We start from the raw sequence: 22422 nt of genomic DNA, 5'->3' as shown, positions 1-22422 counted from the left end.
TATTATGGATTTACATAAATGTTCCAGGGTATAGTTTGGCCAGCATATCTGCACAACTCTTCATAGAAATCATTCCTTCCAATATTTACTCTTGCAATTAGTTACATACATTAATCAGTCGCTTTAGGGAAAGTAAAGACCCCAGAGAGCACTTTTGGAAGAATCAAAATTCTTATCAAAATACAAAGAAGAAAAAGCAAATGGAATGCTCTTGATGATGAAAGAAGAAGTAATCCAGTGTGGGCAACTTTCATTTACTGAAACCAAACCTTCAAGGCTCAGTGCTGCCTGGGTCACCAAGGTCGCAGAACTAGCTAAAAATATTAGGGATCTCTCAGGTGGGTTGCTTGCTGGTGAAGGGGTATTATAAATGTATACAAGCAGGCTGTCTACACCCTACATTTTCTGTCATAAACAAATGAAATTCCATTATTGAACAGCAACAGAACCAGCATGTCAAAAACATTTAAATAACAGCATTGTGGTTTTGCGTACAAGGTTCCATAATGTTATAAGTCCACAGCCAGCAAGACAGTGAAAAGATTCCCACTGACTTCAGTGGGTGCTGGGCTCAGGCTCTATGAGCCTCATTTTCCACTCAGCCACCCCAGTTTTTTATACCTTCATGGACTTCACCACGGTTATGTCTGATTTACTGCACTTTAAGCCATAGGAGAACATGTCCATAGCTATGTCTGAGTTGCGATCTTTTTGGTATCTAAGCTCTCATCTGTAGCTAAATTGGCATTTTGGGGAAATGAAATATAGAACAAACCGTTTCAGAGTCTTCACAAACTTGTTTGAAGAATGGAAAAGATGCTTCAGGCTCCTGGAGACTGATTGCTTGCGACCAGCATTCTGTAGTTTAGAACTTTCTAAAATGGAAAATAAAAACCAACAAAAAAAAAAAATTCAGAGTGCGAACTTCAGGGTTACAGTAAAATATAAAGAACATTTGTCTCGTCCCATCTCATTACTTTCATATGTTTATGCCTATCCACAGACAAGCATTTCAGAAATGCATCCCCTTTCCTTATGTATTCATGCTGTTGGTGATAAGGAAGATTAAAATGACCTCCTAATGCCAATGAAATCTGGAAAAAAATCTTGTTAGCTTGCTCCCAAGCAAGGATGGGCCCGAACCAGTGCCATGGATCTTGAGCTTTAGGCCATTCAAAATCTGGTTCTGAATTTTGCAAATGGTCCCTATAATTATAACGGGTGGAAATAGCTCCAGATCTGAACCTACCTGAATTTTATGATGCTTGAAATCACGATTCAAATTTTGTGACTTGAGCCCATTTCTACTCTCAAGCTCCTAGTAATGGAACGATTGACCTCCTTGTTTTGGTTTTAAACTCTTAGAAAGGAGGGATGAGACTTACAAAACCAATGCCAGACAGTAACAATTTGGTGACATCAATAAAAGATTAAATAAGACAGCATAAGTATCTACATGAATACTTAGTTTGTGGCAAGTTGAGGTGTAAATCTACCCTACTTTGAGTCTGACTGTAAAAGAGTGATGGGTGGAACAGGTCTGATAACAGAAGAAATCACCCTATTCGGAGGTTCTAAAATATTTGGTTAATGTTTTATTGGTTAAATTGCTTTTAGTTTTCTTGAGTCTTTCCTAAAATAGTGGTCTGAGGGCCTGATCTGATATCTTTTGAAGTCAATAAAAATGGGAGTTGGGAGGAATTGTTATGAAAGTGCTCTACAAAAGATATATGTAAATAGTTTTTAGAGGTTATGCCAGTAAATAGCACTCAGGAACTCGCATCATTGTGCACAGGTTTTGTACAACCAGTAAAAGTTGCTGTTGTGCTTTGCATATTGCTTTTGGTGTATAGCTTTTTCCATGCAGCTCTCAAGAGGAGCAGGCTTTCAAAACTGGTTTTACATTGACGAAACTCCATTTACTTCAATGGAGTCACTTCTATTTAACACTGGTGTTAGAGAGAGGAGAATCGTTCCCAGAGAGACAAGTCTCATGGTATTTCTGGCTGATCTGGAAAGAAAGAAGTGCAGAAAATGGTAATTGTGTGAAATTACAGTTCAGTTTTAAAGGGCCGAGATGTTCTGATTGATTAGATGAAGTTTGGATAAATATCTGGACTGAACCTCCAATACACTTGTAGGTTAAACTTTCTGTGTCAGAAAAGCCTATCATCCTGCCAACTTTTTGCAGAAAACTGTTTGTTGCATGTTGATAATCGGTCTCCTTGGATATTCTCAGAGTAACATATTTTCCTCGTGCCTCTAATGCTAAATAGGAGGTGTCTGACTGCGTCTTCTTAACAAGTTCTAAGTCTGAACATTTAAATTTGTTCTTGTCAAAACTCCATCTGTGGAAGTGTTCAACATATTTTAAAATTATGAATAAATTTGCACCATAATTAGCACATTGAAGACCACTGAAAGAAGGTACATTGTTAGCATAATTATTGTTCTGCCGAACAGCAAATGCAAAGAGAACAAGTGAGGTGAATTTATTATGCAGTGCTACAGTTCAGAGATGGGAAAAACTTATTAGGTCATCAAATCCACACTCTTTCCAGTGCAAAACTCTTCTCAATAGTATTGTCTCCAGTGCTTTGTCTGGTTCAGTTTTAGATGTCTCAAGCTAAGTTCTTCCCTTGGAAGATTATTCCTTTTATCATTATTTATTCTTTGCTAATTGTATTTTATTAGTGCATAAAGACCCCAACCAGATCATGCTTCCACTGGACCAGGCTCTGCAAAGACACAGGGCCAGATACTGTCTCCATTACTTATGCTGAGTAGCTGATTACTGCACAAGTATTCTCATTGACTCGAATGGGACTACATGGGTAGTAAGCTGCTACTCACCATGAATACAGGTAGTGAAATGTGTCCCATACTGTAAAACAATCTCGTCTCCAAAGAATTTATGGATAGGATTTTCAAAAATAGTCAGTATCAGGGCTGGCTGGAAAATCAAGTATTTCGTTTTGTGAAAAAAATTGAGGTTGTTGCTCTTTCTTCTGCCTGGTTTTGAGCAGGAATTTGAAACTGAGACTCCCACATCCCAGCTAAGTTCCTAACCACTGAATTAATGACTATTCAAGGGTAGGGGTTGGTCAGACCCCACTCTCTCCTTTCCCCCCCACCCCACCAACGCCTTCTTCTCACTCTCCCATTTTGACCAGAAATTTCAACATGGGCCCGAGAAAACATCCTGACAATTTTTTTCATCAACACCTAGAAGTTTCTGCAAAAAGTTTCAATTTTGGCAAATTTGGCATTTTCTGATGAGAAAAAAACATGTTCCTGAAAATTTCCCAACTGACTCTATTCAGCATTAGTGTAACGCTGCTCCCATTGAAATCAGGGACAGCATAGTTAGGCCAAAATTAAGTGCTTTCAAACATCTCAGCCTACAGTCAGAGACAAGATGCAGGAGGTGGAGGGAAACCAGGAGAAGAGTAATCTGAGCAATCATTTCACAGTTAGGTCTCCCATTAAGTAATGTTTTCTTATTCTTTGTATTGCAGTAGCAGCTAGACGCTCTAACTTGCTAGGCACTGCAACAAAAGTTGGTTCTAGCCTCGAAGAGTTTACAATCTAAATAGTCAAGAGAAAGGAAAGATTATTACCTCTGTTTTACCAAGAATGAGAAACTAAGGCAGAGAGAGATTAAATGAGCAGCTCGAGGAAAGCCAAGCGTTGAAGCCTGTCTCCCATGCCAGTGCCTTAACTAGGGTTATTCCTTCTCTCATGCCCTCTCCAGATCCTTTCTCCAACATTCATCTTCAATTTACTTTTCCTTAATTTTACCCTCTTACTCCAAGTAACACCCCAACACCCTCTTCAATGTTTACATCCTTCCAATATGAGTTCTGCCGGCTCTCCCGGAGAAAGACAATACTTGGAAAATAGTCTCATGGATCATTATTACTTCCCTGTGAGTGTATTTCAGTGTATCTCCATAACATAAACCAAACACTGGGTGAAAGCTCATGGATCGTGCTTCGTCTCCTCCCTGAGTAAAACCAGTTTAGCAATACCATTGCCATCCTAATTATGTAAATTAGATTCTCTCCTGTATATGGGGGAGCTGAGTGGCTACAGGCAAAGCAACATAACTCCACATAAAACGTCCAGCAGAGATTATAGCACTGAAATAATAGGGAACATTTAAAGTGAGCGTATGTGCTATTGGGCTATTCAGCGGTTTGGATGCAGTCCACAGCCTCTTAGATGCCAACAGCAAAAGAAATAATGTAAAAGTATATAGAAGACTGTAAAGTTTCCCACATTGTTGTTCGCTTTTGTTTTACAACCTTCCGTAAGTTGAAGCCAGCAATGTGGAGCTGGGATTAGAGGATCATTTGAATCCAGAGGAAATGGAATTTTAATAGTCTGCTGTTTAATTAACTAATAAATAACATGGAGCCCCGCTAATAGTAAAATATCAGTAGCAGCAGAGCAAGTTTACATTAATAAATGATAAGACAGCCACGCTATGAGCTCACTTAACAAAAGCCTTAGCACAAATGTTTACTGGCAGAAATTAGGGAATTGCTAGTGATTAGATTGAGATCAGAAACATTGAAATTTGGATCGTGCTAAGCAATGAACTACCAATATAAATTGATAACATGGGCAGTTTTTCTTTCTTTAGGCAGGATGTCGAAATGTTTCTTTGTTGTCCACCAAATAATGGGAAATGCAACTGATATTTAAAAAAGCAACATACATAGATTTGAGGAGGCATAAGAGCAAAATTGCACCCAGGCTTCCAGTGTATGATAATGGCACCAGTCTCTAAAAGAATCTCTGTTACTTGCTCTGTTCTGTTTTCCTGACAAGGAAGAACATTTGGATGGAAAGAGTCTGCTCGTCGATTGTCCCATCACTGCAGAAGCAAGTACCTCTCTCCCAACTGGTGGAAATGAGAAGTAACTCCTTTGATGTTGATGGAATTACACCAGTGTCACAGTGTTATCAAGGAGCCTCCAACCCAATGAGGCCAGGGGTTTCCATAAAAGTTAGATTCATTTAGAGTGAAATTCAACCATGCAGAGAGTCAGCACAAGTCCTGTTCAGTACTCAGATCCTACTTACCCCTATTTGAGGGCATAAGCAGTGCCGAGTCCTTGTAGTGACTTGGCACATGAGGCTCATATTCACCCTGTGTGAAAATAGATCCAGTGGTCGGAAGCTGAAGCTAGACAAATTCAGACTAGAGACAAATTTAACATATTTAACAGTGAGCGCAATTAACCATTGGAACAACCTGCCTATGAATGTGGTGGATTCTCCATCACCTCAAGTCTTTGTATCAAGACTGGATGTCTTTCTAAAAGAGATGCTCTAGCTCAAAGAGAAGTTATGGGCTTGGTACAGAAACGACTGAGTGCATTTTTCTGGCCTGAGTTATACCAGCAGTCAGACTAGATGGTCTTAATGGTCTCTTCTGGCTTTATAAACTATGGATAGCCTTGTGTGTTGTTCTCAACCCATGGCATTGTGAAAGCCCCCTCAGGCCTGTTATTTCATATTCATGCTAAGCATTTAGTCCAAGCTAAAAACTTTAAAAATATGATGCACTATGAAATCAAAGCCTCCTCCCACCCCTTTGCTAAATGAAGAAAAATGGGTTCTACTGCTTATGAAACAAATTACTACTAAAATATTTTTAAAAACTAACCTCTGACTTGTCCAGTAAAATATATTTACAACTAGGTCCCAGAAAGAAAATATTTGGAAAGCATTTCAGTGAAGACAGGGGTCTCTCTTGTAACAAAACACCACACAATTACTTCTCCCTGCACAGAATTTGTTTGGAATCAATGATCTTACATTAAAAAAAAAGCACTTAAAAATACAACTGAAGTGTTGCCAGGACATATGTAATTGTAGTAACTTGGTTATGCTATTCTGTAGCATGGTATTATGAAGACAAATGGATGACTTTGTTGTTTGTAATCATCAGGATTTTCCAGAAGATTAAACATATGAAAGAAAAGCTTCCTGAGCAATTCCCTAAGAGATTTCATCATATCACAGAGCAGGTTCAAAAGCAACAGCTGATCTAATTCCAAAAGCTCTTAAACTCACTGTACATTCCAGTGTATTCTTCCTGGTGCTTTTGTGAGCTTTTCTACACACCAGGCCAAATTCCAGACTTCCATGCAAAGCCTGACAACCAGGCTTTGTGCAGAGGTCTTTATGGAGTCTGGGGAATTTACCCCTCCTCTGTCATGCTGGGGCACTAATGCAGCTGCTGCTTTTAGAGCTCCCCTTATATAGGGAGGTTTTGGTCAGTGGGATCTACACAATCATGGATCTATTACTCATGCTCACTCACCAAGGCAGCATGGGCTAGTGAATTGAGCACAAGGCTGGAGGCCTGTGTTCTAATCTTACTTCTACTACTGTCTAGTCTTAATTTCCACTAAACACTGGGCCTGATTCTGCTCTCACTTAAACTAATGGAGTTACACGGGTAAAAATGTCTGAGAGTAAATTCTGTCCTATTCTTTAGCTGTGCCACGGAAACAGACTCAGAGGGCAGCTGACGTAAATCAGCAAAGCTCTGTTGAAGTCAATATACTTATACTGATTTACACTGGTTGAGACGCTTACCCTCAAATTTAAATGTCTAACCTGAGAAGCGTGGTGTCACCTAGTGGATTTGACATAGGAGTGAGCGTCAGGAGACCAGGCTTGTGACACTAAGTCATGGCCACTTCACCTCTGAGCCTCAGTCTCTTCCTCTGTATAATGGGGTCATGACATTTACTTACACTCAACAATGGGCCGGCTTCTGAGTTGGTGTAAATGAGTGTGGCTCCACTGAGATCAGTGGAGCTGTGCTGATTTACTCCAGCTGAAGGGCTGGCTCAATCTTTGAGAAGTGTTAGATTGATGAAAACTATTATGAAAGCCAGTTCTCAGTGGACAGGACTCATGAGGTCCTTCTTTCCTTCCAGCTTGTGATCCACCCACTAGACAATTCTTCTCCTGCCACAAACCTGGCTTTCCGTTCAGCTTGACAACTCCCTGCTGCAAATTTCAGAGCAAAAGTGACCTTGCAGTTCCCTCCCCCCACTGTACTTCAATGCAAACAGTTTCCAGGTGCATCTAATTTCATAAAAAATATTGAAATGGAAGGTGCTGACACCAGTTACATGACTTAGGCAAGTTTCCAAAGGCCCTTTTATCATGTTACTATTCTCTTTCATCCAACATGTGATGCTTTGCTACAACACAAGCGACTGAGAATTTTTATATGATCCAAAGTAAGAATGTTGTCATGGCAGGTGCTGCCAGATGGTACTGTTCCAGAGAGTCTTCCAAATTCTTTTTCTTAGCATGCAAGAAAATGCTCAGTCCTGGGAAAACTCACTGTATGATTGTTAGCTTTGCTAGGCAAGGAACAGAAATGGGAGTTGTGAAAGCGGCAGCTGAGTTTGCTTCCTGCCTTGGTCTCCAATTGGAGTCAATTCTTGAGGCGGAGGGGTTCCCTAGGAACTTGGCATTTGCTTAGGGCTGAGATTCCTGAAAGAATGTCTTGCCCTGCATGCAGTTTGTGACCACTTCTGCTCAAGGACTGGTGTGTGTGCGCAAATAAAACAAGTTCCACTTAGAATATATCCAGACTCTGTATAATTTGTTTCTCCTCCACTGAGAAGTTGACCTGAAAGACCCTGGACATCTGCTACCATTCAGAGAAGGGAGACTGTCCCATGCAAAATAGCTCCTCTCATAGTCAGATATGAAGCCAGCTATTTAAGAGTCAGAATACGCAGTCTGCAGCTTCACGTCCAAAATCCTCTACAAATCATGGTGTTTTTGTGAATCTTCATTAGAGAAACATTCTATTTTCTTGCAATATCTCTTTTCCATTTCCAAGCAACACTGCTGAATTAAGTTGCCATAGCTACAATAGGACTGTGGCAGACCCTTGATCATCATGATTATGGTATATTTGCACTCAGAGAACTAAGGCTGCATCTTTCATTTTCAGTCTTAAGCACTTCTGTGAATGTGAATCGTTTGAGGCAGCTTGGAATATGATAAGTAAAACAGCAGGGGAAAATGACAACTTCGCGGCAGTTTGATTTCTTCAGTTGAAACCAAATTCCAAGCATTATTCCTGTTAGGAATTGGATTTAAAAAATAAATAGTAACATTTCAACAGTCGATATAGAACAGAGACTTTTAAACAGCTTTAAAAAGTATCTCAGCCTGCTGCTTTGACTCTTGAGCTATCAAAGGCACAGTCTGTTTCCCATGAATGAAGAGCGCAGAACTGGCTGAGATTCGAACCCTCTCTCCGTTTTGGGTTGTTACGTTAAAAAAAAATGTAGTAGTCTTGCCTTCGCACTGGTTAGTGCAACAATTTTTCATTCCATTGGCACCACCTCTGCTAGAATACATAGTGTCTGTCATTCGGAGGTGGCCAAGTCCTCTTTGTTGATCCAAAATAGTTTTTAAAATAAATTATTGGTAGGTAGGGAGGGGAAGAAAGAGAGATCCTTGAAGCTTTTTCATGGATTCCTGTGCAAAAACGATTTGCAGGGAGAACAATTAAACGAGAGCTGGGGGCACACGCTTGCTTTCACATGTTTGCATATGACTTATTGCAAGGGTTAAGAGCAAGATAGTATGCTCAAGTGATTCCAGATGGGCCAATATTAATATCTTTCTTTTCCTGATGAATGAGAAGGTCTGACCCAGTTAGGAAACTGCTAAAATTACAGGCGCCACAGAGGCTTCGACTGGTTCCCTACCACAGGTTTTTTTTTCTCCTTACCTCGGTAACTATAATGCTGATGAGCCGCTCGAACCTGCTGAAGGAGACGTTCCAGGGCTTCAGTATGTCCCCAGTGCCTAGGTTCTCTGCCATCGCAGTCTTTCCAGTCTGGTGAACAAAAGAAATAAACAAATGGAAATGGAAAGGAGCAGAAAAAGGCTTAAAAATGTTTTCTTGCTTCTCATTTTTCCTGGCTGTTGTGGGGTTGGGGGTGGGGGAGGAGAGATTTGCATATAGGCACATGGGATGGGATGGCACTGCCTACACCATAAGCTTCCTCTCCCCCTGCAAAATAGATAATATAAGAACAACAAGGTAGGGCTTGTGTTTCAAAATAAATCAGCTCCCAGCAGCTTCTGTTGTGACAATTATTGCCAGAAACATCTAGCTTGGGTACCTATATGGCCCCCCACTGCCATAGTTGGTCAGAAAATGGGGTTTACCATAGCAACTGAATGTCTCACAATCGTTAATATATTTATCCTAACAACTTTTTATTCCATTTTACAGATGAGGTGCTGAGATACAGAGAAATACTAAGTGACATGCCCAAGGTCACACAGGAACTCTGTTGTGGAGCAGCGAATTGAACCCAGGTGATGGTACCCAATCCATTGGAACATCCTTGCTAGCTGGACTTTGTACTTTTGAAAACCTGATCCTGGTTGTGGCTGCTGAACCCTGAACATTCCAGCCAGACGTGGTACTGAAACAGCAAGAAGCCCTGGTTTCTGCCGCAAATGCCCTCAGTGCAAAGAACGTTTGCTAGCTAAAAATCTCAGCCTTACTAAAACCTTCTATCACAAGCTCCCAAATTCTTAGTCATGGGTGTGAGAAAATCAACCGAGTTCATGGAATCCTGGCGAGCCATGATGTCAGATCATTTTAAATTTTATATTCACACTTCTTTTATTTACAAAAATAAAATGAAATAAAATGAAAAAAAAAAAACCCCACCCACCCCAGTTTCACAAATAAAAGCGTGCCCTTGGTGTGTCAGTGCATTAACAGATTCCTTCTTCTCTTCTTAGCTGGCACAGAAGACAGGTGCCACCAACTAACTGCTCACTTGCTGAACATACAGTACTAATTTAATTTGAGAGTGATTTATTCCTTTTCAACGACTCAACCTGCCAGAGACGTAAATGTGCTTTGTGCTTGACTTGCTACTATGATAACAAGCCCCACATACGGGTGGATGTAGTGGACAGTGGCTACTCCTATAGTCTGTGGGCTATTGCAACAGCTGTAGAGATGTTAGATATTCTGGTGGACACCAAAAGCGATAACTTTTGGGAGGTCAATTCTCAGCTATATTCAGTATCTATTGGTTACAGGTGTGTGGGGAGGTACATAGGAATCATTTGCAGCTTACGGATCCAGGGGTTGGCTGGAGGCTGGTTCTATAGGCTGGTGTTATTTAGACCAGATCAGCTTGGTATGGCCTTCAGAGGGACATCTGGCAACTGGGGATCACCAGAGCATAGTAGCATTTTGGCTACACCCGTTTTATGGGCGAAGTTTGCCTCAGGTACATTCACTGGACCTGGGGGTGGGGAAGGTGTTAGAAGCCAGCACTCAAAGAGTCCCCGATGCCAGGGGAATCTCCAGCCAGGAAGATTAATTGACTTTTCAATCCCTTGGTGCCTTGGGCCTGGAGTGGGATTCAAGCTTGAACGCTGGATCTTTAATTCCACTGTCACAGTGATTCTTAGCGACTGGTCCATGGACCAGTGCCAGTCCCTGAGATCTCCCTGGCATAGGCAGCAAGCCGGTCTCTGGGATCAAAAAGACTGAGAAACACTGCACTAGCATATTTTTCTGGCGGTCCTTATAGACTGTTTTATAGAGTGTTAAAGAATCTAACTTTAGTTTATAGCTTAGGGCCGAATTCTGCTCCGTTACACCAGTGTCATTCCAGGGGCACACTGCTCTTGCTGAGCATTTGCTTGGTTAGTTTTCAAAGGCAGTGGTAAAGGCAGTCCCCTGGATAAAGACCTTTTCACTAGAATAAGTTCTGCAGACTGTAACTGGACCAATGAATGCTGCATTTCAAGCTGAAATTCTGATGCTAACGTTACCTCATAAAAAGAGTTTAAACTTAGGCTATAAGAGTCTCACTCGAGCTTGAGCGTGTGTCATTGACTGGTCCTTTTCTACTGTTGCCATACCTGTCTCTTCTAAAAATCCCACTTCAGCCTTCCATGAGTTCCCCAGGTGCAGCTGTGGCACCGTTGTCATAGAAGGCATAGCCTAGGAGGAGGCAGAGGAAAGGTGGTTTTACTTCACCTGGATTATCAGCTGTTGTGGGGACAAAGTGGCCTTAATTCTTACTTACCTGGGGCTGCCTATGGCTGCTCTGCAACTCTGTGTCCCTGCAGCACCAAGATCTATGAGCACTTCCTTTCCCACTCGTGATCCTCCAGAGCAACAGGGTCCACAAGGAAGACCACTGTACATTTGCTTATATCAACCCAAGCTGCTCCTAAACTAGGGACATTCTCTCTCAGGCCTCTGTAGTACCATAATGTTGTCAAAGCAGCATAGGCAGGCTACAGGGTTTTGGTTAGGGTTGGTCAAAAATTGTTCATCGAAACTTCTTTTGACAGAAAACTGGGTTCTTTGACAAAAGGCAAAGTTTTGTGGAATGTGCCTGCTCCCCTTGAAAATGTTTGTTTGTCGAAAACTGAAAAAGCCAATCACAAAAATGTTCACTTGAAAACCAATTTTTTTGTAGGAGAGGAAAGTTTTCAATAAAAAAATAAATTCAGTTTCTTTTAGATGCAAAGTCTTAACTTTCTGCAGGAAAATAAACCTCATTTTCTGACCAGCTCTTGTTTGGGTTCAGTAGCGCCTGATGGAAAGCCCACTGAAGTCTGTGACAAGACTTTGTTTGACTTCAATGGGCTTTGGATCAGGCCTTTCTTGCAGAGTATTTTTAAAAGGTTGAACAAGAATACAAAACAATATTCACAGAATAATACCTCAATCCAATACAGGGCTGCGGTATAAAATGCCACGTGTTTTGTCAGGAGTCTCCTGCTCTGCAGGACGTATTCTGTTGACTGACACTGAACGCCTGTCTCCACTTACCAGTGGATCCATGCTGCAGCGATCAATCCACCAGGGGTCAATTTAGCCGGTCTGGTGAAGTCACTCTCCCATCGACTCCGGTACTCCACCAGAACGAGAAGCATGAAGTAAATCGACGGGAGAGTTTCTCCCATCGACCCAGTACGGTGTAGACTCTGCTATAAGTTGACCTAAGGTATGTTGACTCCAGCTTCGTGAATAACGTAGCTGGAGTTGCGTAACTTAGGTCAACCTAAACCCGTAGTGTAGACCTGCCCTAAGTTCCTGGAAAAGAGACAATCCCCTTCTTTAGGGGGCATGGAATGTTAAGGCTTCAGGAACCAAATTCTGCTCTGTTATGCTGGTGTAATTCAGAGTAAGTCAGCAGAATCACTCCAATGTAACAGTGAGCAGAAGTTTGTCCCAGGACTGTACTACACCAAACACAGAGGATTTTGTTAGAGTAACTCTGGATTTGTATTGGTGTAAGTGAGAGCAGAATTTGGTCCAGGATACCACAGTAGTACTGTAACAGCCTCAATTACCCAAAGTCCACTTCCCACAACTCTCAGATAGGTAGCGTCAGTCCTGCTTCCTTTATGTTCTCACATTACCATTCAAGCTTATTAACTGGTTATATTAGCCTAATAAAAGAAAACGCGAATGCAATAAAATGAAAACCTTCACCACACTAATCAATACAAGGGAAGCTGTAATGTGCCTAGCCAATTCAGCAGTGAGTACTAATCCAGGAAAAGTGACTAACAATAGGATGCAATTAGGATAAATTAAAAAATTGCAAAAGTCAAATTATGGTCCCAGTGGAGTTTCAGCAAACCCACCATGATTTTCAAAAGGAAAGAGGATTTCAGTCATGTGGAACATTTTAACTGCTACTTAACTACTGCTGTGAACATGCATGCACATAAGTATCTCTACTTATATGAGCAGTCCATTGACTTCAATGAGAATTAACACCCCTCAGAATCTTAAAGGACTGGACCCACAATGTTTGCAATGCAAAGGGCAGAATTGTCTGCGCTATCCTGATGGTAGTTCAGATTCAAACTATGATCTGCTCTTTTCCTTACATTAGAGAAAGTTCAATACGACAGAAGCCTATTAACGGACATAAGGATCAAAATCCTACCCCTTGTGCATATATGTGTGCAGGATCAGGTCCTAAATAGAAAATGTGCTGACAAAGAACTGGAAAAAGTGTGGAAGTGGTAACAGTGCAGGACAATTAAAATATATATAAATTCTTTCCAGGTTTTTTTTGTTTGAAGTTATATTTTATTTATTTCATGCCTGAGTGACTTGCCCATTTTAGTATTTGACCCCAATGGGTCAAATTCACTTTAAAAACAAAAAAATAAAGTAGCTTTAATAAATCAATCATGGAGATCTTAACCTACTAGAAGGAGAAGCACAGGCAGGAGTGGTAGTCTGTGAAGGTCCCCATCCCTTCATGTTGTATGCTGACACACGAGCGTAATAACTTTGGCCCTGCAAATGCATTGAAATGGAAACAGAAGGGTATTAAATATTTTATTTAAAAATATTAACAATAATACTCCGCACTTTGCTTCTTCAATGCCTCATACAAACATCAACTAATGAACCCTTATCATAGCGACTTTTAAAATTACTTATAGCCAGTTCTACTCATACCCTAACTCATACCTAATAGGGCCACTGAAGTCAATAATTGGTGGAGAGATGTTAAATGACTTGCCAAGGGTTATACCGTGACTCAGTGGCAAAGTGGTGAAATCAGAGAGATTAGTATGTAAATACTGCTCACTCCAAAGGCTGTCGAATCAAGGCCTACGAAAATCTATAATGAAGTAATGATTACAGTTTTAGGGTTTTTTTGTTTGTTTGTTTGTCTCCTAGCAGTAGAGTAATCTCTATGACTGGGATCAATAGAAATCTGCTTTGTTTAAATACTAAAAAGTTTATGAAAAGCTTATCTAACTGTCCATCCTCTTTGGTCTAAAAACTGGGCTGGAGCTGTTATGAGAACAGGTGTTTTTGCTAGATTTACAGCACTCCCCATTCTAGCTAGGTTGGAAAAACTGCAGAAATAGCCTCCCTTCATGGTATTTTGGTCCTTCTCCTCTGGTCCTGGAGGAACCCAGGAAGCACTGAGGCTGGCAAAGGTGAAACACAAACAAACTAAATCTTAAAAACTTTTCTGAAGTTGAAAATAGGTTCTGGTTCAGTTCAAAGATGACTGATTCCTTACTAATCCAATCTATTTCGCCCATTGCTTGTCTACATGGCACCACAATCTGGACTAGGGGTGTGTGAACTGTACAGTGCTCTAACGTGTTGTGCTGTAACTGCTCCATGTAGACCTTGCTGGCACAAAACTAAAAGACGCCTAGCTCACACTGATGTACAGTAGAACCTCAGAGTTACAAACACCAGAGTTACGAACTGACTGGTCAACCACAAACCTCATTTGGAACCAAAAGTATGCAATCAGGTAGCAGTAGAGACAAACAAACAAATACAGTACAGTATTTTGTTAAATGTAAACAACTAAAAAAAAATAAAGAGAAAGCAGCATTTTTCTTCTGCATAGTAAAGTTTGAAAGCTGTTTTAAGTCAAGGTTCAGTTGTAAACTTCTAAAAGAACAACCATAACGTTTTGTTCAAAGTTCTGAACATTTCAGAGTTAAGGACAACCTCCATTCCTGAGGTGTTCATAACTTTGAGGTTCTACTGTAGTCCCGTTTCTAACAGAATTACCTGAATGTGTACTAGGTACCTTTTAGTTCACAATGGCAGGGTCAACCTGGAACAGTTAGACCATGACACGTTAGAATGCTCTACAATTCATACATCTGTAGTCCAGACTCTGGCGATGTGTAGACAAACCCTACGAATAGAACTAAGGGTGAGGTTCTGATATTCTTGCTCACACTGGAGAGTACCTTATTTCACAAGGAATCCCTAGGGGCCTGATTCTCATTTGCATGAAGTTGTCCCTACGCCGCTCTGGCAGTGGTAACAGGTCTCAGTGTAAAAGAGAATCAGGCCCGCTGACTTCAGTAGGTGCATAAGGGTGGCAGACTCCGGTCCTTAGGACCCAGTCCTACGCACCGTGTTTAGTCCCACTAAAGCCACAGTAGTGAGAGCTACTTCCAGCACTATGTGTTGGCAGGACCAGGACCTTAACTCACTTGTAAGCTTGCGTGCAGATCCACCAGCCACAGAAGGAAACTACAGGCTGCTTTGCTCTATCTCAGATACTTACATGGTTAATTTACTGTAGTATCCGAGTGCCTTGCAAGCTTCTCACAACACCCCTGTGAGGTAGAGAAGTCTTAGTGGGGGCAGAGAGGGTAAGTGACTAGCCCAAGATCATGCAGGGAGTCTGTAGCAGTGCAGGGATTTGAAGCCAGGTCTCCCCACTCCTACATGAGTGCCCTAGTCACTGGGCCAGCTTTCCTCTGCACCTCACAGCCATTGCCTCAGGACTTGTTTTGTTTCCAAAATTCAAAACTAGACCAAATAAACTCAAGTTACCGAATTATAAGCGCCTCAGGCATTTCCAGCCTCCCCAACTGGGAGAGAGGATACCCCCCCTGTGGCAGCCTCCTTTGCACCAACTTCTCTTTCCTTTTCTAACTCTGCCAGGATCAGCCATGCGATAGGCAGGACCCTGGTAACTCCCTACATGCTCGAGTGTCTTTATACCTTGTCACACCACCAGAGCGAGGATACTCAGAACTAGGGCTGGTGTTCACTCCTTAATTCATTCCATTATAGCTAGATATTACAGCTGAGTACTTAAACAGCTCAGCTACAAAGCATCAGGTAAGGAAGGCAGGAGAAGGAATGTACAGTGATTGAGTGCGTGGCAGTTTGCAATTTACTACTCTTTGACAATTACAGTCTCTGCTGGAATGGATTGTCTCTTGACTGAGACTGTGCAGTGCAAATAAGTGATACATTGCACTTATAAGACACCTTTAAATTTAGGACATCAAGCACTTTTCAATCCTCAAAATATGAAGTAGCAGATATTACGTCTGGTTTCTCCATGGTGAAACTGGGGTTAAGGCCCAGATCTACAAAATCAATGGAAGTTAGGGGCTTAAATTCCTTTGTGGATCCTGGGCCCAAGTCGCATAAAAATTCAGTCACAGAGCTGGGAACAGAACCAGCAATTGATGCCCAGGCCTGTGTTCTAATCACTAGACAACGTTCCCACACTCAGAGTCACCTTCTTCCAAACCTACTACCCACGGTGCTTTGACCAGAAGAATATCATGAGAGATTGGAAGACATAGTTCAATGATCTTCCCCAAATCCCAGTACGGGTGGATCCCTGAGTTAATGGACCACAATGGGTCCAAAAGAGACATTACAATCTATCAATGATAGCATAGGGATACCCTTGACATTAATGGACAGCTCCACAGTCATGCATCACAGCCTGAGTGCCAATGCAGACAGAAGTGTCTAGACACCTAACACTGCTCCCATTGAAGTCAGTTGGAGCTTTACCATTGACCTGAATGAGACTAGAGATAGGCCAGTGCTGAGTGCTTTTTGAAAATCCTGCCCTTCACTTAAAGGTACGGCATCCTTGGCAGGGAGTGTGAGTGCAGACAGTGTACAATCGGCTCTTGTTAACACGTGCCCCTGAAAGCGACTGTGCAAGCTGTGGTGCTTTTATGTTTAGTAACATAGCCCAAATGCACGAAATATATACTATGGACCGGCAGCTTGGAAAAAGTTTCAAATCAAAGCTCTTCAGACTGAAAAAATGCCTGTTCTATTCTGGCTGGGAGGTTTTTATCTTGTGCCCATCACTTTACTCTTTGCCGTGTCTACACTACAATCAGACGTGTGACTGCTGCAGGGGCGGGCACACCTGAGCTAGCTTTGACCTAGCTAGTGTGAGTCGCAATAGCAGCAAAGCTACAGCCGCTAGCTACCTAAGTAAGTGCCCAGGGGGCTTGTACAGCCTGGGTTGAAGCCTGTTGTGCTGCAGCCTCAGTGCAAGCTTAGGGTACGTCCACACTAAGCGCCAGATTGGCGGGTAGCGATCCATCTGTTGGGGATGAATGTATCGTGTCTCGTTTAGATGCGATACATTGATCCCCAAACGCACTCCCGTCGACTCCGGAACTCCACCAGTTCGAGAGGCAGAAGTGGAGTCGACAAGGAGCCGCGGCCATCGATACCGCGCCGTGAGGACAGGAGGTCAGTCGAAATAAGATACGTTGACTTTGGCTACTCTATTTCCGTAGCTGAAGTTGTGTGTTCCCCTCCCCCAGTGTAGACCAGCCCTTAGAGTTAGCTCAGGTGTGCCTACGTGGACTGCAGTCATACCTCCAACTGCAGGGTAGACATACTCCCAGACATACACAACTGAGAATTTTAACCCAAGCAGACAGGCAGCTCTCTAACACTTGTGCTTCAGGGCACTGGCCAGGGGTTTTTGGAATAAACTTGCTTTTCTCCCTGCTGTTATTTTGTCTTAAGGGCCTGATTCAATCTCTAGTGAAGACTCTCATTGACTTCAGTGTGTGCTGGATCAAGCTCCACATGAATGGTTCCATCGTAAATATTTGTGTGAATTTTGAACAAGATTTGTTCCCTGCAAGCATTTGCAAAACACAAAATTTGCTTGCACAAATGTTCACAAAAAGCCTGCAGAGAAGGTTTACAAACATATGGTTCAGGTTAGCTTGCTTAAAAATCCAAGTGAATATTCATGAGAGATTTTCTCCGTCATTGACCCAGTTCTTATCTGTATGAAAATACATGTCTTCTTAAAAGACTGCATGCAGTGACTTTGTTCCTGAATGAGGAAGAGGACAGAGAATTGTTATTTTAACCATCAGCATGGAGTCAGGATTGGATCTCTCAGGAGCCTTTGATCTGCACTAATATTATCCTGTGATCCAGAGAGCAGCGGTTTTCATTCCAATCTTTTCTGATCTCCCCATAACATGACAATTTACAAAACAGTTCCTGCTGTCTGTCTATTCCTTTGTGACTTTCAGATTATGGATACCAGACATATTATGCTTAATAACTGGCAGTTGTTGTCAGAGGAATGGCACTCTGCTGTTCTTGCCAAGAGGCCCGGATGCAAATGTCACAGCCCGTGTACCATTTGGGGAGTTTAAGATCTAAATTAATGATTTGGCATTTACCATTCTGAGGCCTGTGATGGTGCATCTCAAAGACTGAAGATTGTCCATGATTATTTCCCCAGCCAACGGATAAAAGTCTTCAGAGCAGCTCCATTCCACTAGAAAATAAACAACAAGGGGGAAATGTAATCAGATTTCAGCGTCAGGTAAAGAAATAGAGGCAGTTTAGCACCTTGGAAATTAACTAACCTTCTTTTTCTCCCCCTCCCCCACCTCCCACTTCCCTATTAGCTCTTCCATCGGGCTATAGCGAGACAAAATAATGATGTTTCACAACACTGTGAACAGCAATTGACTGTGGTTTGTGTGTCTCTCAATAACAAAAAATAGCTCAAAAGCTTTTCATAAAAGTACTTTTAAAATGTTTTGGCATGCAAGTTATATTCGGTTAGCATTTGCTCTCATTTAAGCAACTTCCTTTTAAAGAAAAAGCAGCAGCAGGAAAAAAGATATTGTGTGCAGGACTTTGGTCTGCAAACACAATGAAGCAAGCCTATAAATCAAAATCAGTATAAAGCCCCTGATCCTGCAGATGGATTTGCATGGGTGGACCCTTGCGGCTATGCAGAGCCCCAGGGAATCAATGAAGTTTCACACGAGTGCCAAGTTCTGATCATAGATTCCAAAGCCAGAAGGGATCATTGTGATCTAGTCTGACATCCTTTGTAGCACAGGCCACAGAACTTGCCCAAAATCATTCCTAATGGAGATCTTTTATAAAAAACATCCAATCTTGATTTAAAAAAATGGGCAGTGATGGAGTATCCACTCTGATCCTTGGTAAATTGTTCCAATGGTTAATTACCTTCACTGTTAAAAATTTACATGTTATTTACAGTTTCAGTTTTTCTAGCTTCAGTTTCCAACTAGTGGATTGTGTTATACCTTTGCGTGCTGGATTGAAGAGCCCATTATCAAGTATTTGTTCCCCCGATTGGTATGTACAAACTGTGATCAAGTCACCCTTAACCATCTCTTTGGTAAGATAAACAGGTTGAGCTCCTTGAGTCTATCTCAGGGGTTCTCAATCTTTTCTCATTTGCAGACCCCTAAAAAATTTCAAATGGAGGCGCAGACCCCTTTGGAAATCTATTGTCTGTATATATATGAATTTTGACCAGTCAGTTTTCAGTCTAAATCTTTTGTGGACCCCTTAGACATAGTTCACGGACCCCGAGGAGTCAGCAGATCACCACAGGTTGAGAACCACAATAAGCCACGTTTTCCAACACTTTAATTATTCTTGTGGCTCTTCTCTGGATCCTCTCCAATTTATCAACATCCTTCTTGAATTGCCAATCCCAGAACCGGATTGTATTCCAGCAGCAGTGAGACTGGTGCCAAATACTCTACTCCAAGAATCCTATTATCCCTTTTGGCTATAGCATCCCACCAGGAGCTCATGTTCAGCTCCAAGTATTTTTCAGTCATTGCATCCCAGGATAGAGTAAATATGGCCTGCATATTATAATACATCATATAGCTCTGACTGCAGGAGCCAGCCCACAGAAGATTGTTACCCCTTTTTTGGCCCAAAAGTTGGCCTGAGTGGCTAATAAAACTTTGGGTTCTTGCAGGTTGTTCCAGTTAGGAGGAGAAATGGGATGGAGCCAGATACCTCTGATGCAATCTTGTTTATTTACAAGGAATGCACAAAGTCCTGTTTCCCTGAACACAGGAGGAATCAAAGAGGAGATAGTTTCTTGATGTATAGCCCCAGAACTCTTTTAGTCAGCACCAGACTGTGCTTGTTTATGCTGTGTGTGTAGCTTTCTTCTCTCTCTCTCTCTCTCTCTCCCACCAGCCCACCCAAAACAATATCCAGTGAAATCTTCTTTACATGTAGTACTAATTCCTGGGTCGATTCGCAAACATATTTGTTTTAGGAGTGGGCTTTTATAAAGGAGCATCGACTATCGTAAAAGATGGGTTGGAGTTGCAACCACCTGTCTGATTGATGTTTTGCCCAACCCACAACAGAATGATCCTCTCTGGGCCTGATCCAGAGCTCACCGAAGTCAATGGGAATCTTTCTATTGACTTCAGAAGACATAGGACCAGATCTCTACTCCATATCAGATTGTGTTACATAATCACAGAAGTCACACCGAGCCATGAGGAATTACTAAGTAGTAGCCCATTATGAAAGTGAATCAAACGATGCTGTGTTGACATATACTTTGCAATTGAAGGGGCTTATCCTGCAGGCTCAAGCAGATGCCGGGGTATCTTTACTCACGTAAGTGTTCCCATTAACTTATAAGAAGTACTCATGAGCGAAAGATTTCCAGGATCAGTCCCACTGCCATCACTCTCCCCCCTTCCGTTCCTTGCAAAAATGAATGAGAACATAAAAATAATATAAAATAGAGCGATGCAGACAAGTTAAATCATTTTTAAAATGAGCACAAGCAAGTGGGGAAGTGTGACTGCTGACAGGAAAATAGCCTATTTTTTAAAAAAATTATACTCTAGCAATGGCAGGTACCAGGGGTATAGTTAAGGGCCAGTTACTCCTGGAGACTCACACATCTGGAATTTAATAGCTGTCCACTTCAAAAACGCATCAGACTCAGACTTGTAGACAAGCTGTCATCCTGGACATCTGTTTCAACAGAACCTCATGATCTGATTAAAGGTGAGAGATCAGCTTCTTCTATCAGTTATGCTGATGTAAGTTTGGAGAAACTCCATTCGTTTTCTGCATTTACACCAATGTAACTGAGAGAAGTTGGTCCAAAGACTTCTGCATGTCTCAGAATTCCCCAGAGCGGTTGCTATTTTCAGAGGTTTAATTGTTATCAGCTTTAGTTTTTAAGATCAAGCACTGGATACAAGTCTATTTAGAGCATGCGATTCTCATACAGATCACGGGTAAAATGGAGTCTGCCCTATTTGGAAAAAAGAAAACAATATTTCACAATATTTTCTTCTCAGCAATTAATTTCCACATTTCTGCAGGATTGCCAGAACAAGAGGCTCATGCCACCTTGCCCTTCTCTTCTCATTCCATCCCCCATGCTCAGCACTCCCTCTCTCTCTGACAGTGCCTTGTGATCTCAGACATTATATGCTAGGTTCTGAAACACTTTAACATTCACTGCTAAGTTAACACTGTTGTTCTTGATTTTGTCCATTTGCCTCTGGCTTTTTTCAGGACACATTTCCCTAGAGTTCCATGGAGTTTTAACTAACTATCTACCACCGGCTTAAATGAGAGTCATGGGGCTACCTCCATCAGCCTCTATGAACATGTAGAGACTGTTACTGTAAGGGGTTGTAGGGTTTTTGGTGTGCGAAGGGTTTAATTATAGCAGTGCATGTAAGTGCCGTTATATTTGACGGCCTGTTAGAGTTTCCATTGTAAACCATGATTTTTAGGGTTTTATAACTCAGATGTATTAAATCACTTGGAACTGAAGTCTGGTATGCGTGCTGCTTGCAAGGACATGTTCCCTTACTGCAGTAGGGTACACTGGAGAAGCCAGTCCTAAGCTGCTGAGCATCTAACAAATGGGCTTTCTGTCATTTCAGATGCCTTTTTTCTTCAGGTAAAACAAGATGGTGTCATTTAGTGTGGAACAGCACTTTGCTGCACTCAGAGCAATGGGACTAGAGGCAGAGTAAGGTACTTCTCAGCATGAGAAATGGTGTGTGTCCTGTGTCTGTAAGACAATGCTTGAAGCTGTGAGAGAGCTAAGACTATGGGGGCTTTAAGCGACCTTTGGGCCTTCCCAATCCTAGGCTGTTTTGGGGATTGGAGAGGCTCTGGGCATAAATTACACAACCCCAAGAGGACCATCTAAACTATGGCAGCCGCCGCAGGAAGCCCCAAGGGCTGTAACTCTACCAGAAATCTCTGCCTTGCTGCATGCTGCAGCCCTGTCCTAGCACGCCCCTCCTACTGCAGCACATCCCCTGCTTGAGGGCTTACAGGGGAGTACTTGGAAGGCAGCATTATGTCTATTTTCACCGGTGCTTGGGCCAAGGGAATCCTTCTTCAGTGGGAACCAGGGCTTTTAGGGTTCCTTTACACTGCTCTGCCTGGTTTACCCAGCATGCAGGATTTGGAGCAGGGGTGAAGATCTCAGCTAGCTTCAGAACCTAGTCCTTAATACAATGAAAGCCCTCCAAGTAAGGAGCGTGGCCCAATTTTCATTGACACTAAGGCTCCTTGACACCATTCTGTAATTTATGCCCCTTTTAAGGCCCCTTAAAAAATGCCAGGGAGGTGTAAAAAGGCCTTAGTTCAAATGAGAATCAGCTCCTGTGTCTTTGTATGTTTTCGGAGAGCAGCTAACATAATGGTGCTCCATTTCTGCTTGAGATCTCTGGATGCTAATACGGTCATATAATAACAACAATGGCTAATGGCTT

General features: G+C 42.0%; 1 protein-coding gene across 1 annotated transcript in view; it reads right to left on the bottom strand.

The window, feature by feature from the left end:
• Positions 1-22422, bottom strand: part of ANKFN1 (ankyrin repeat and fibronectin type III domain containing 1) — a 176297-nt gene that overhangs the window by 31764 nt on the left and 122111 nt on the right. Inside the window, exons 7-10 of the mRNA XM_032805646.2 lie at positions 18046-18143; positions 13279-13369; positions 8789-8896; positions 776-875 (exon numbers count right to left, since the gene is read on the bottom strand). Coding sequence (XP_032661537.1) covers positions 776-875; positions 8789-8896; positions 13279-13369; positions 18046-18143 — 397 coding nt within the window. The remainder of the gene's footprint in view (positions 1-775; positions 876-8788; positions 8897-13278; positions 13370-18045; positions 18144-22422) is intronic.

The sequence above is a fragment of the Chelonoidis abingdonii genome, chromosome 13, assembly GCF_003597395.2.
Source record: "Chelonoidis abingdonii isolate Lonesome George chromosome 13, CheloAbing_2.0, whole genome shotgun sequence".
Lineage (NCBI taxonomy): Eukaryota > Metazoa > Chordata > Testudines > Testudinidae > Chelonoidis > Chelonoidis abingdonii.
Note: the sequence above shows the minus strand (reverse complement) of the source record. Positions and strands in the feature narration are given on the sequence as shown.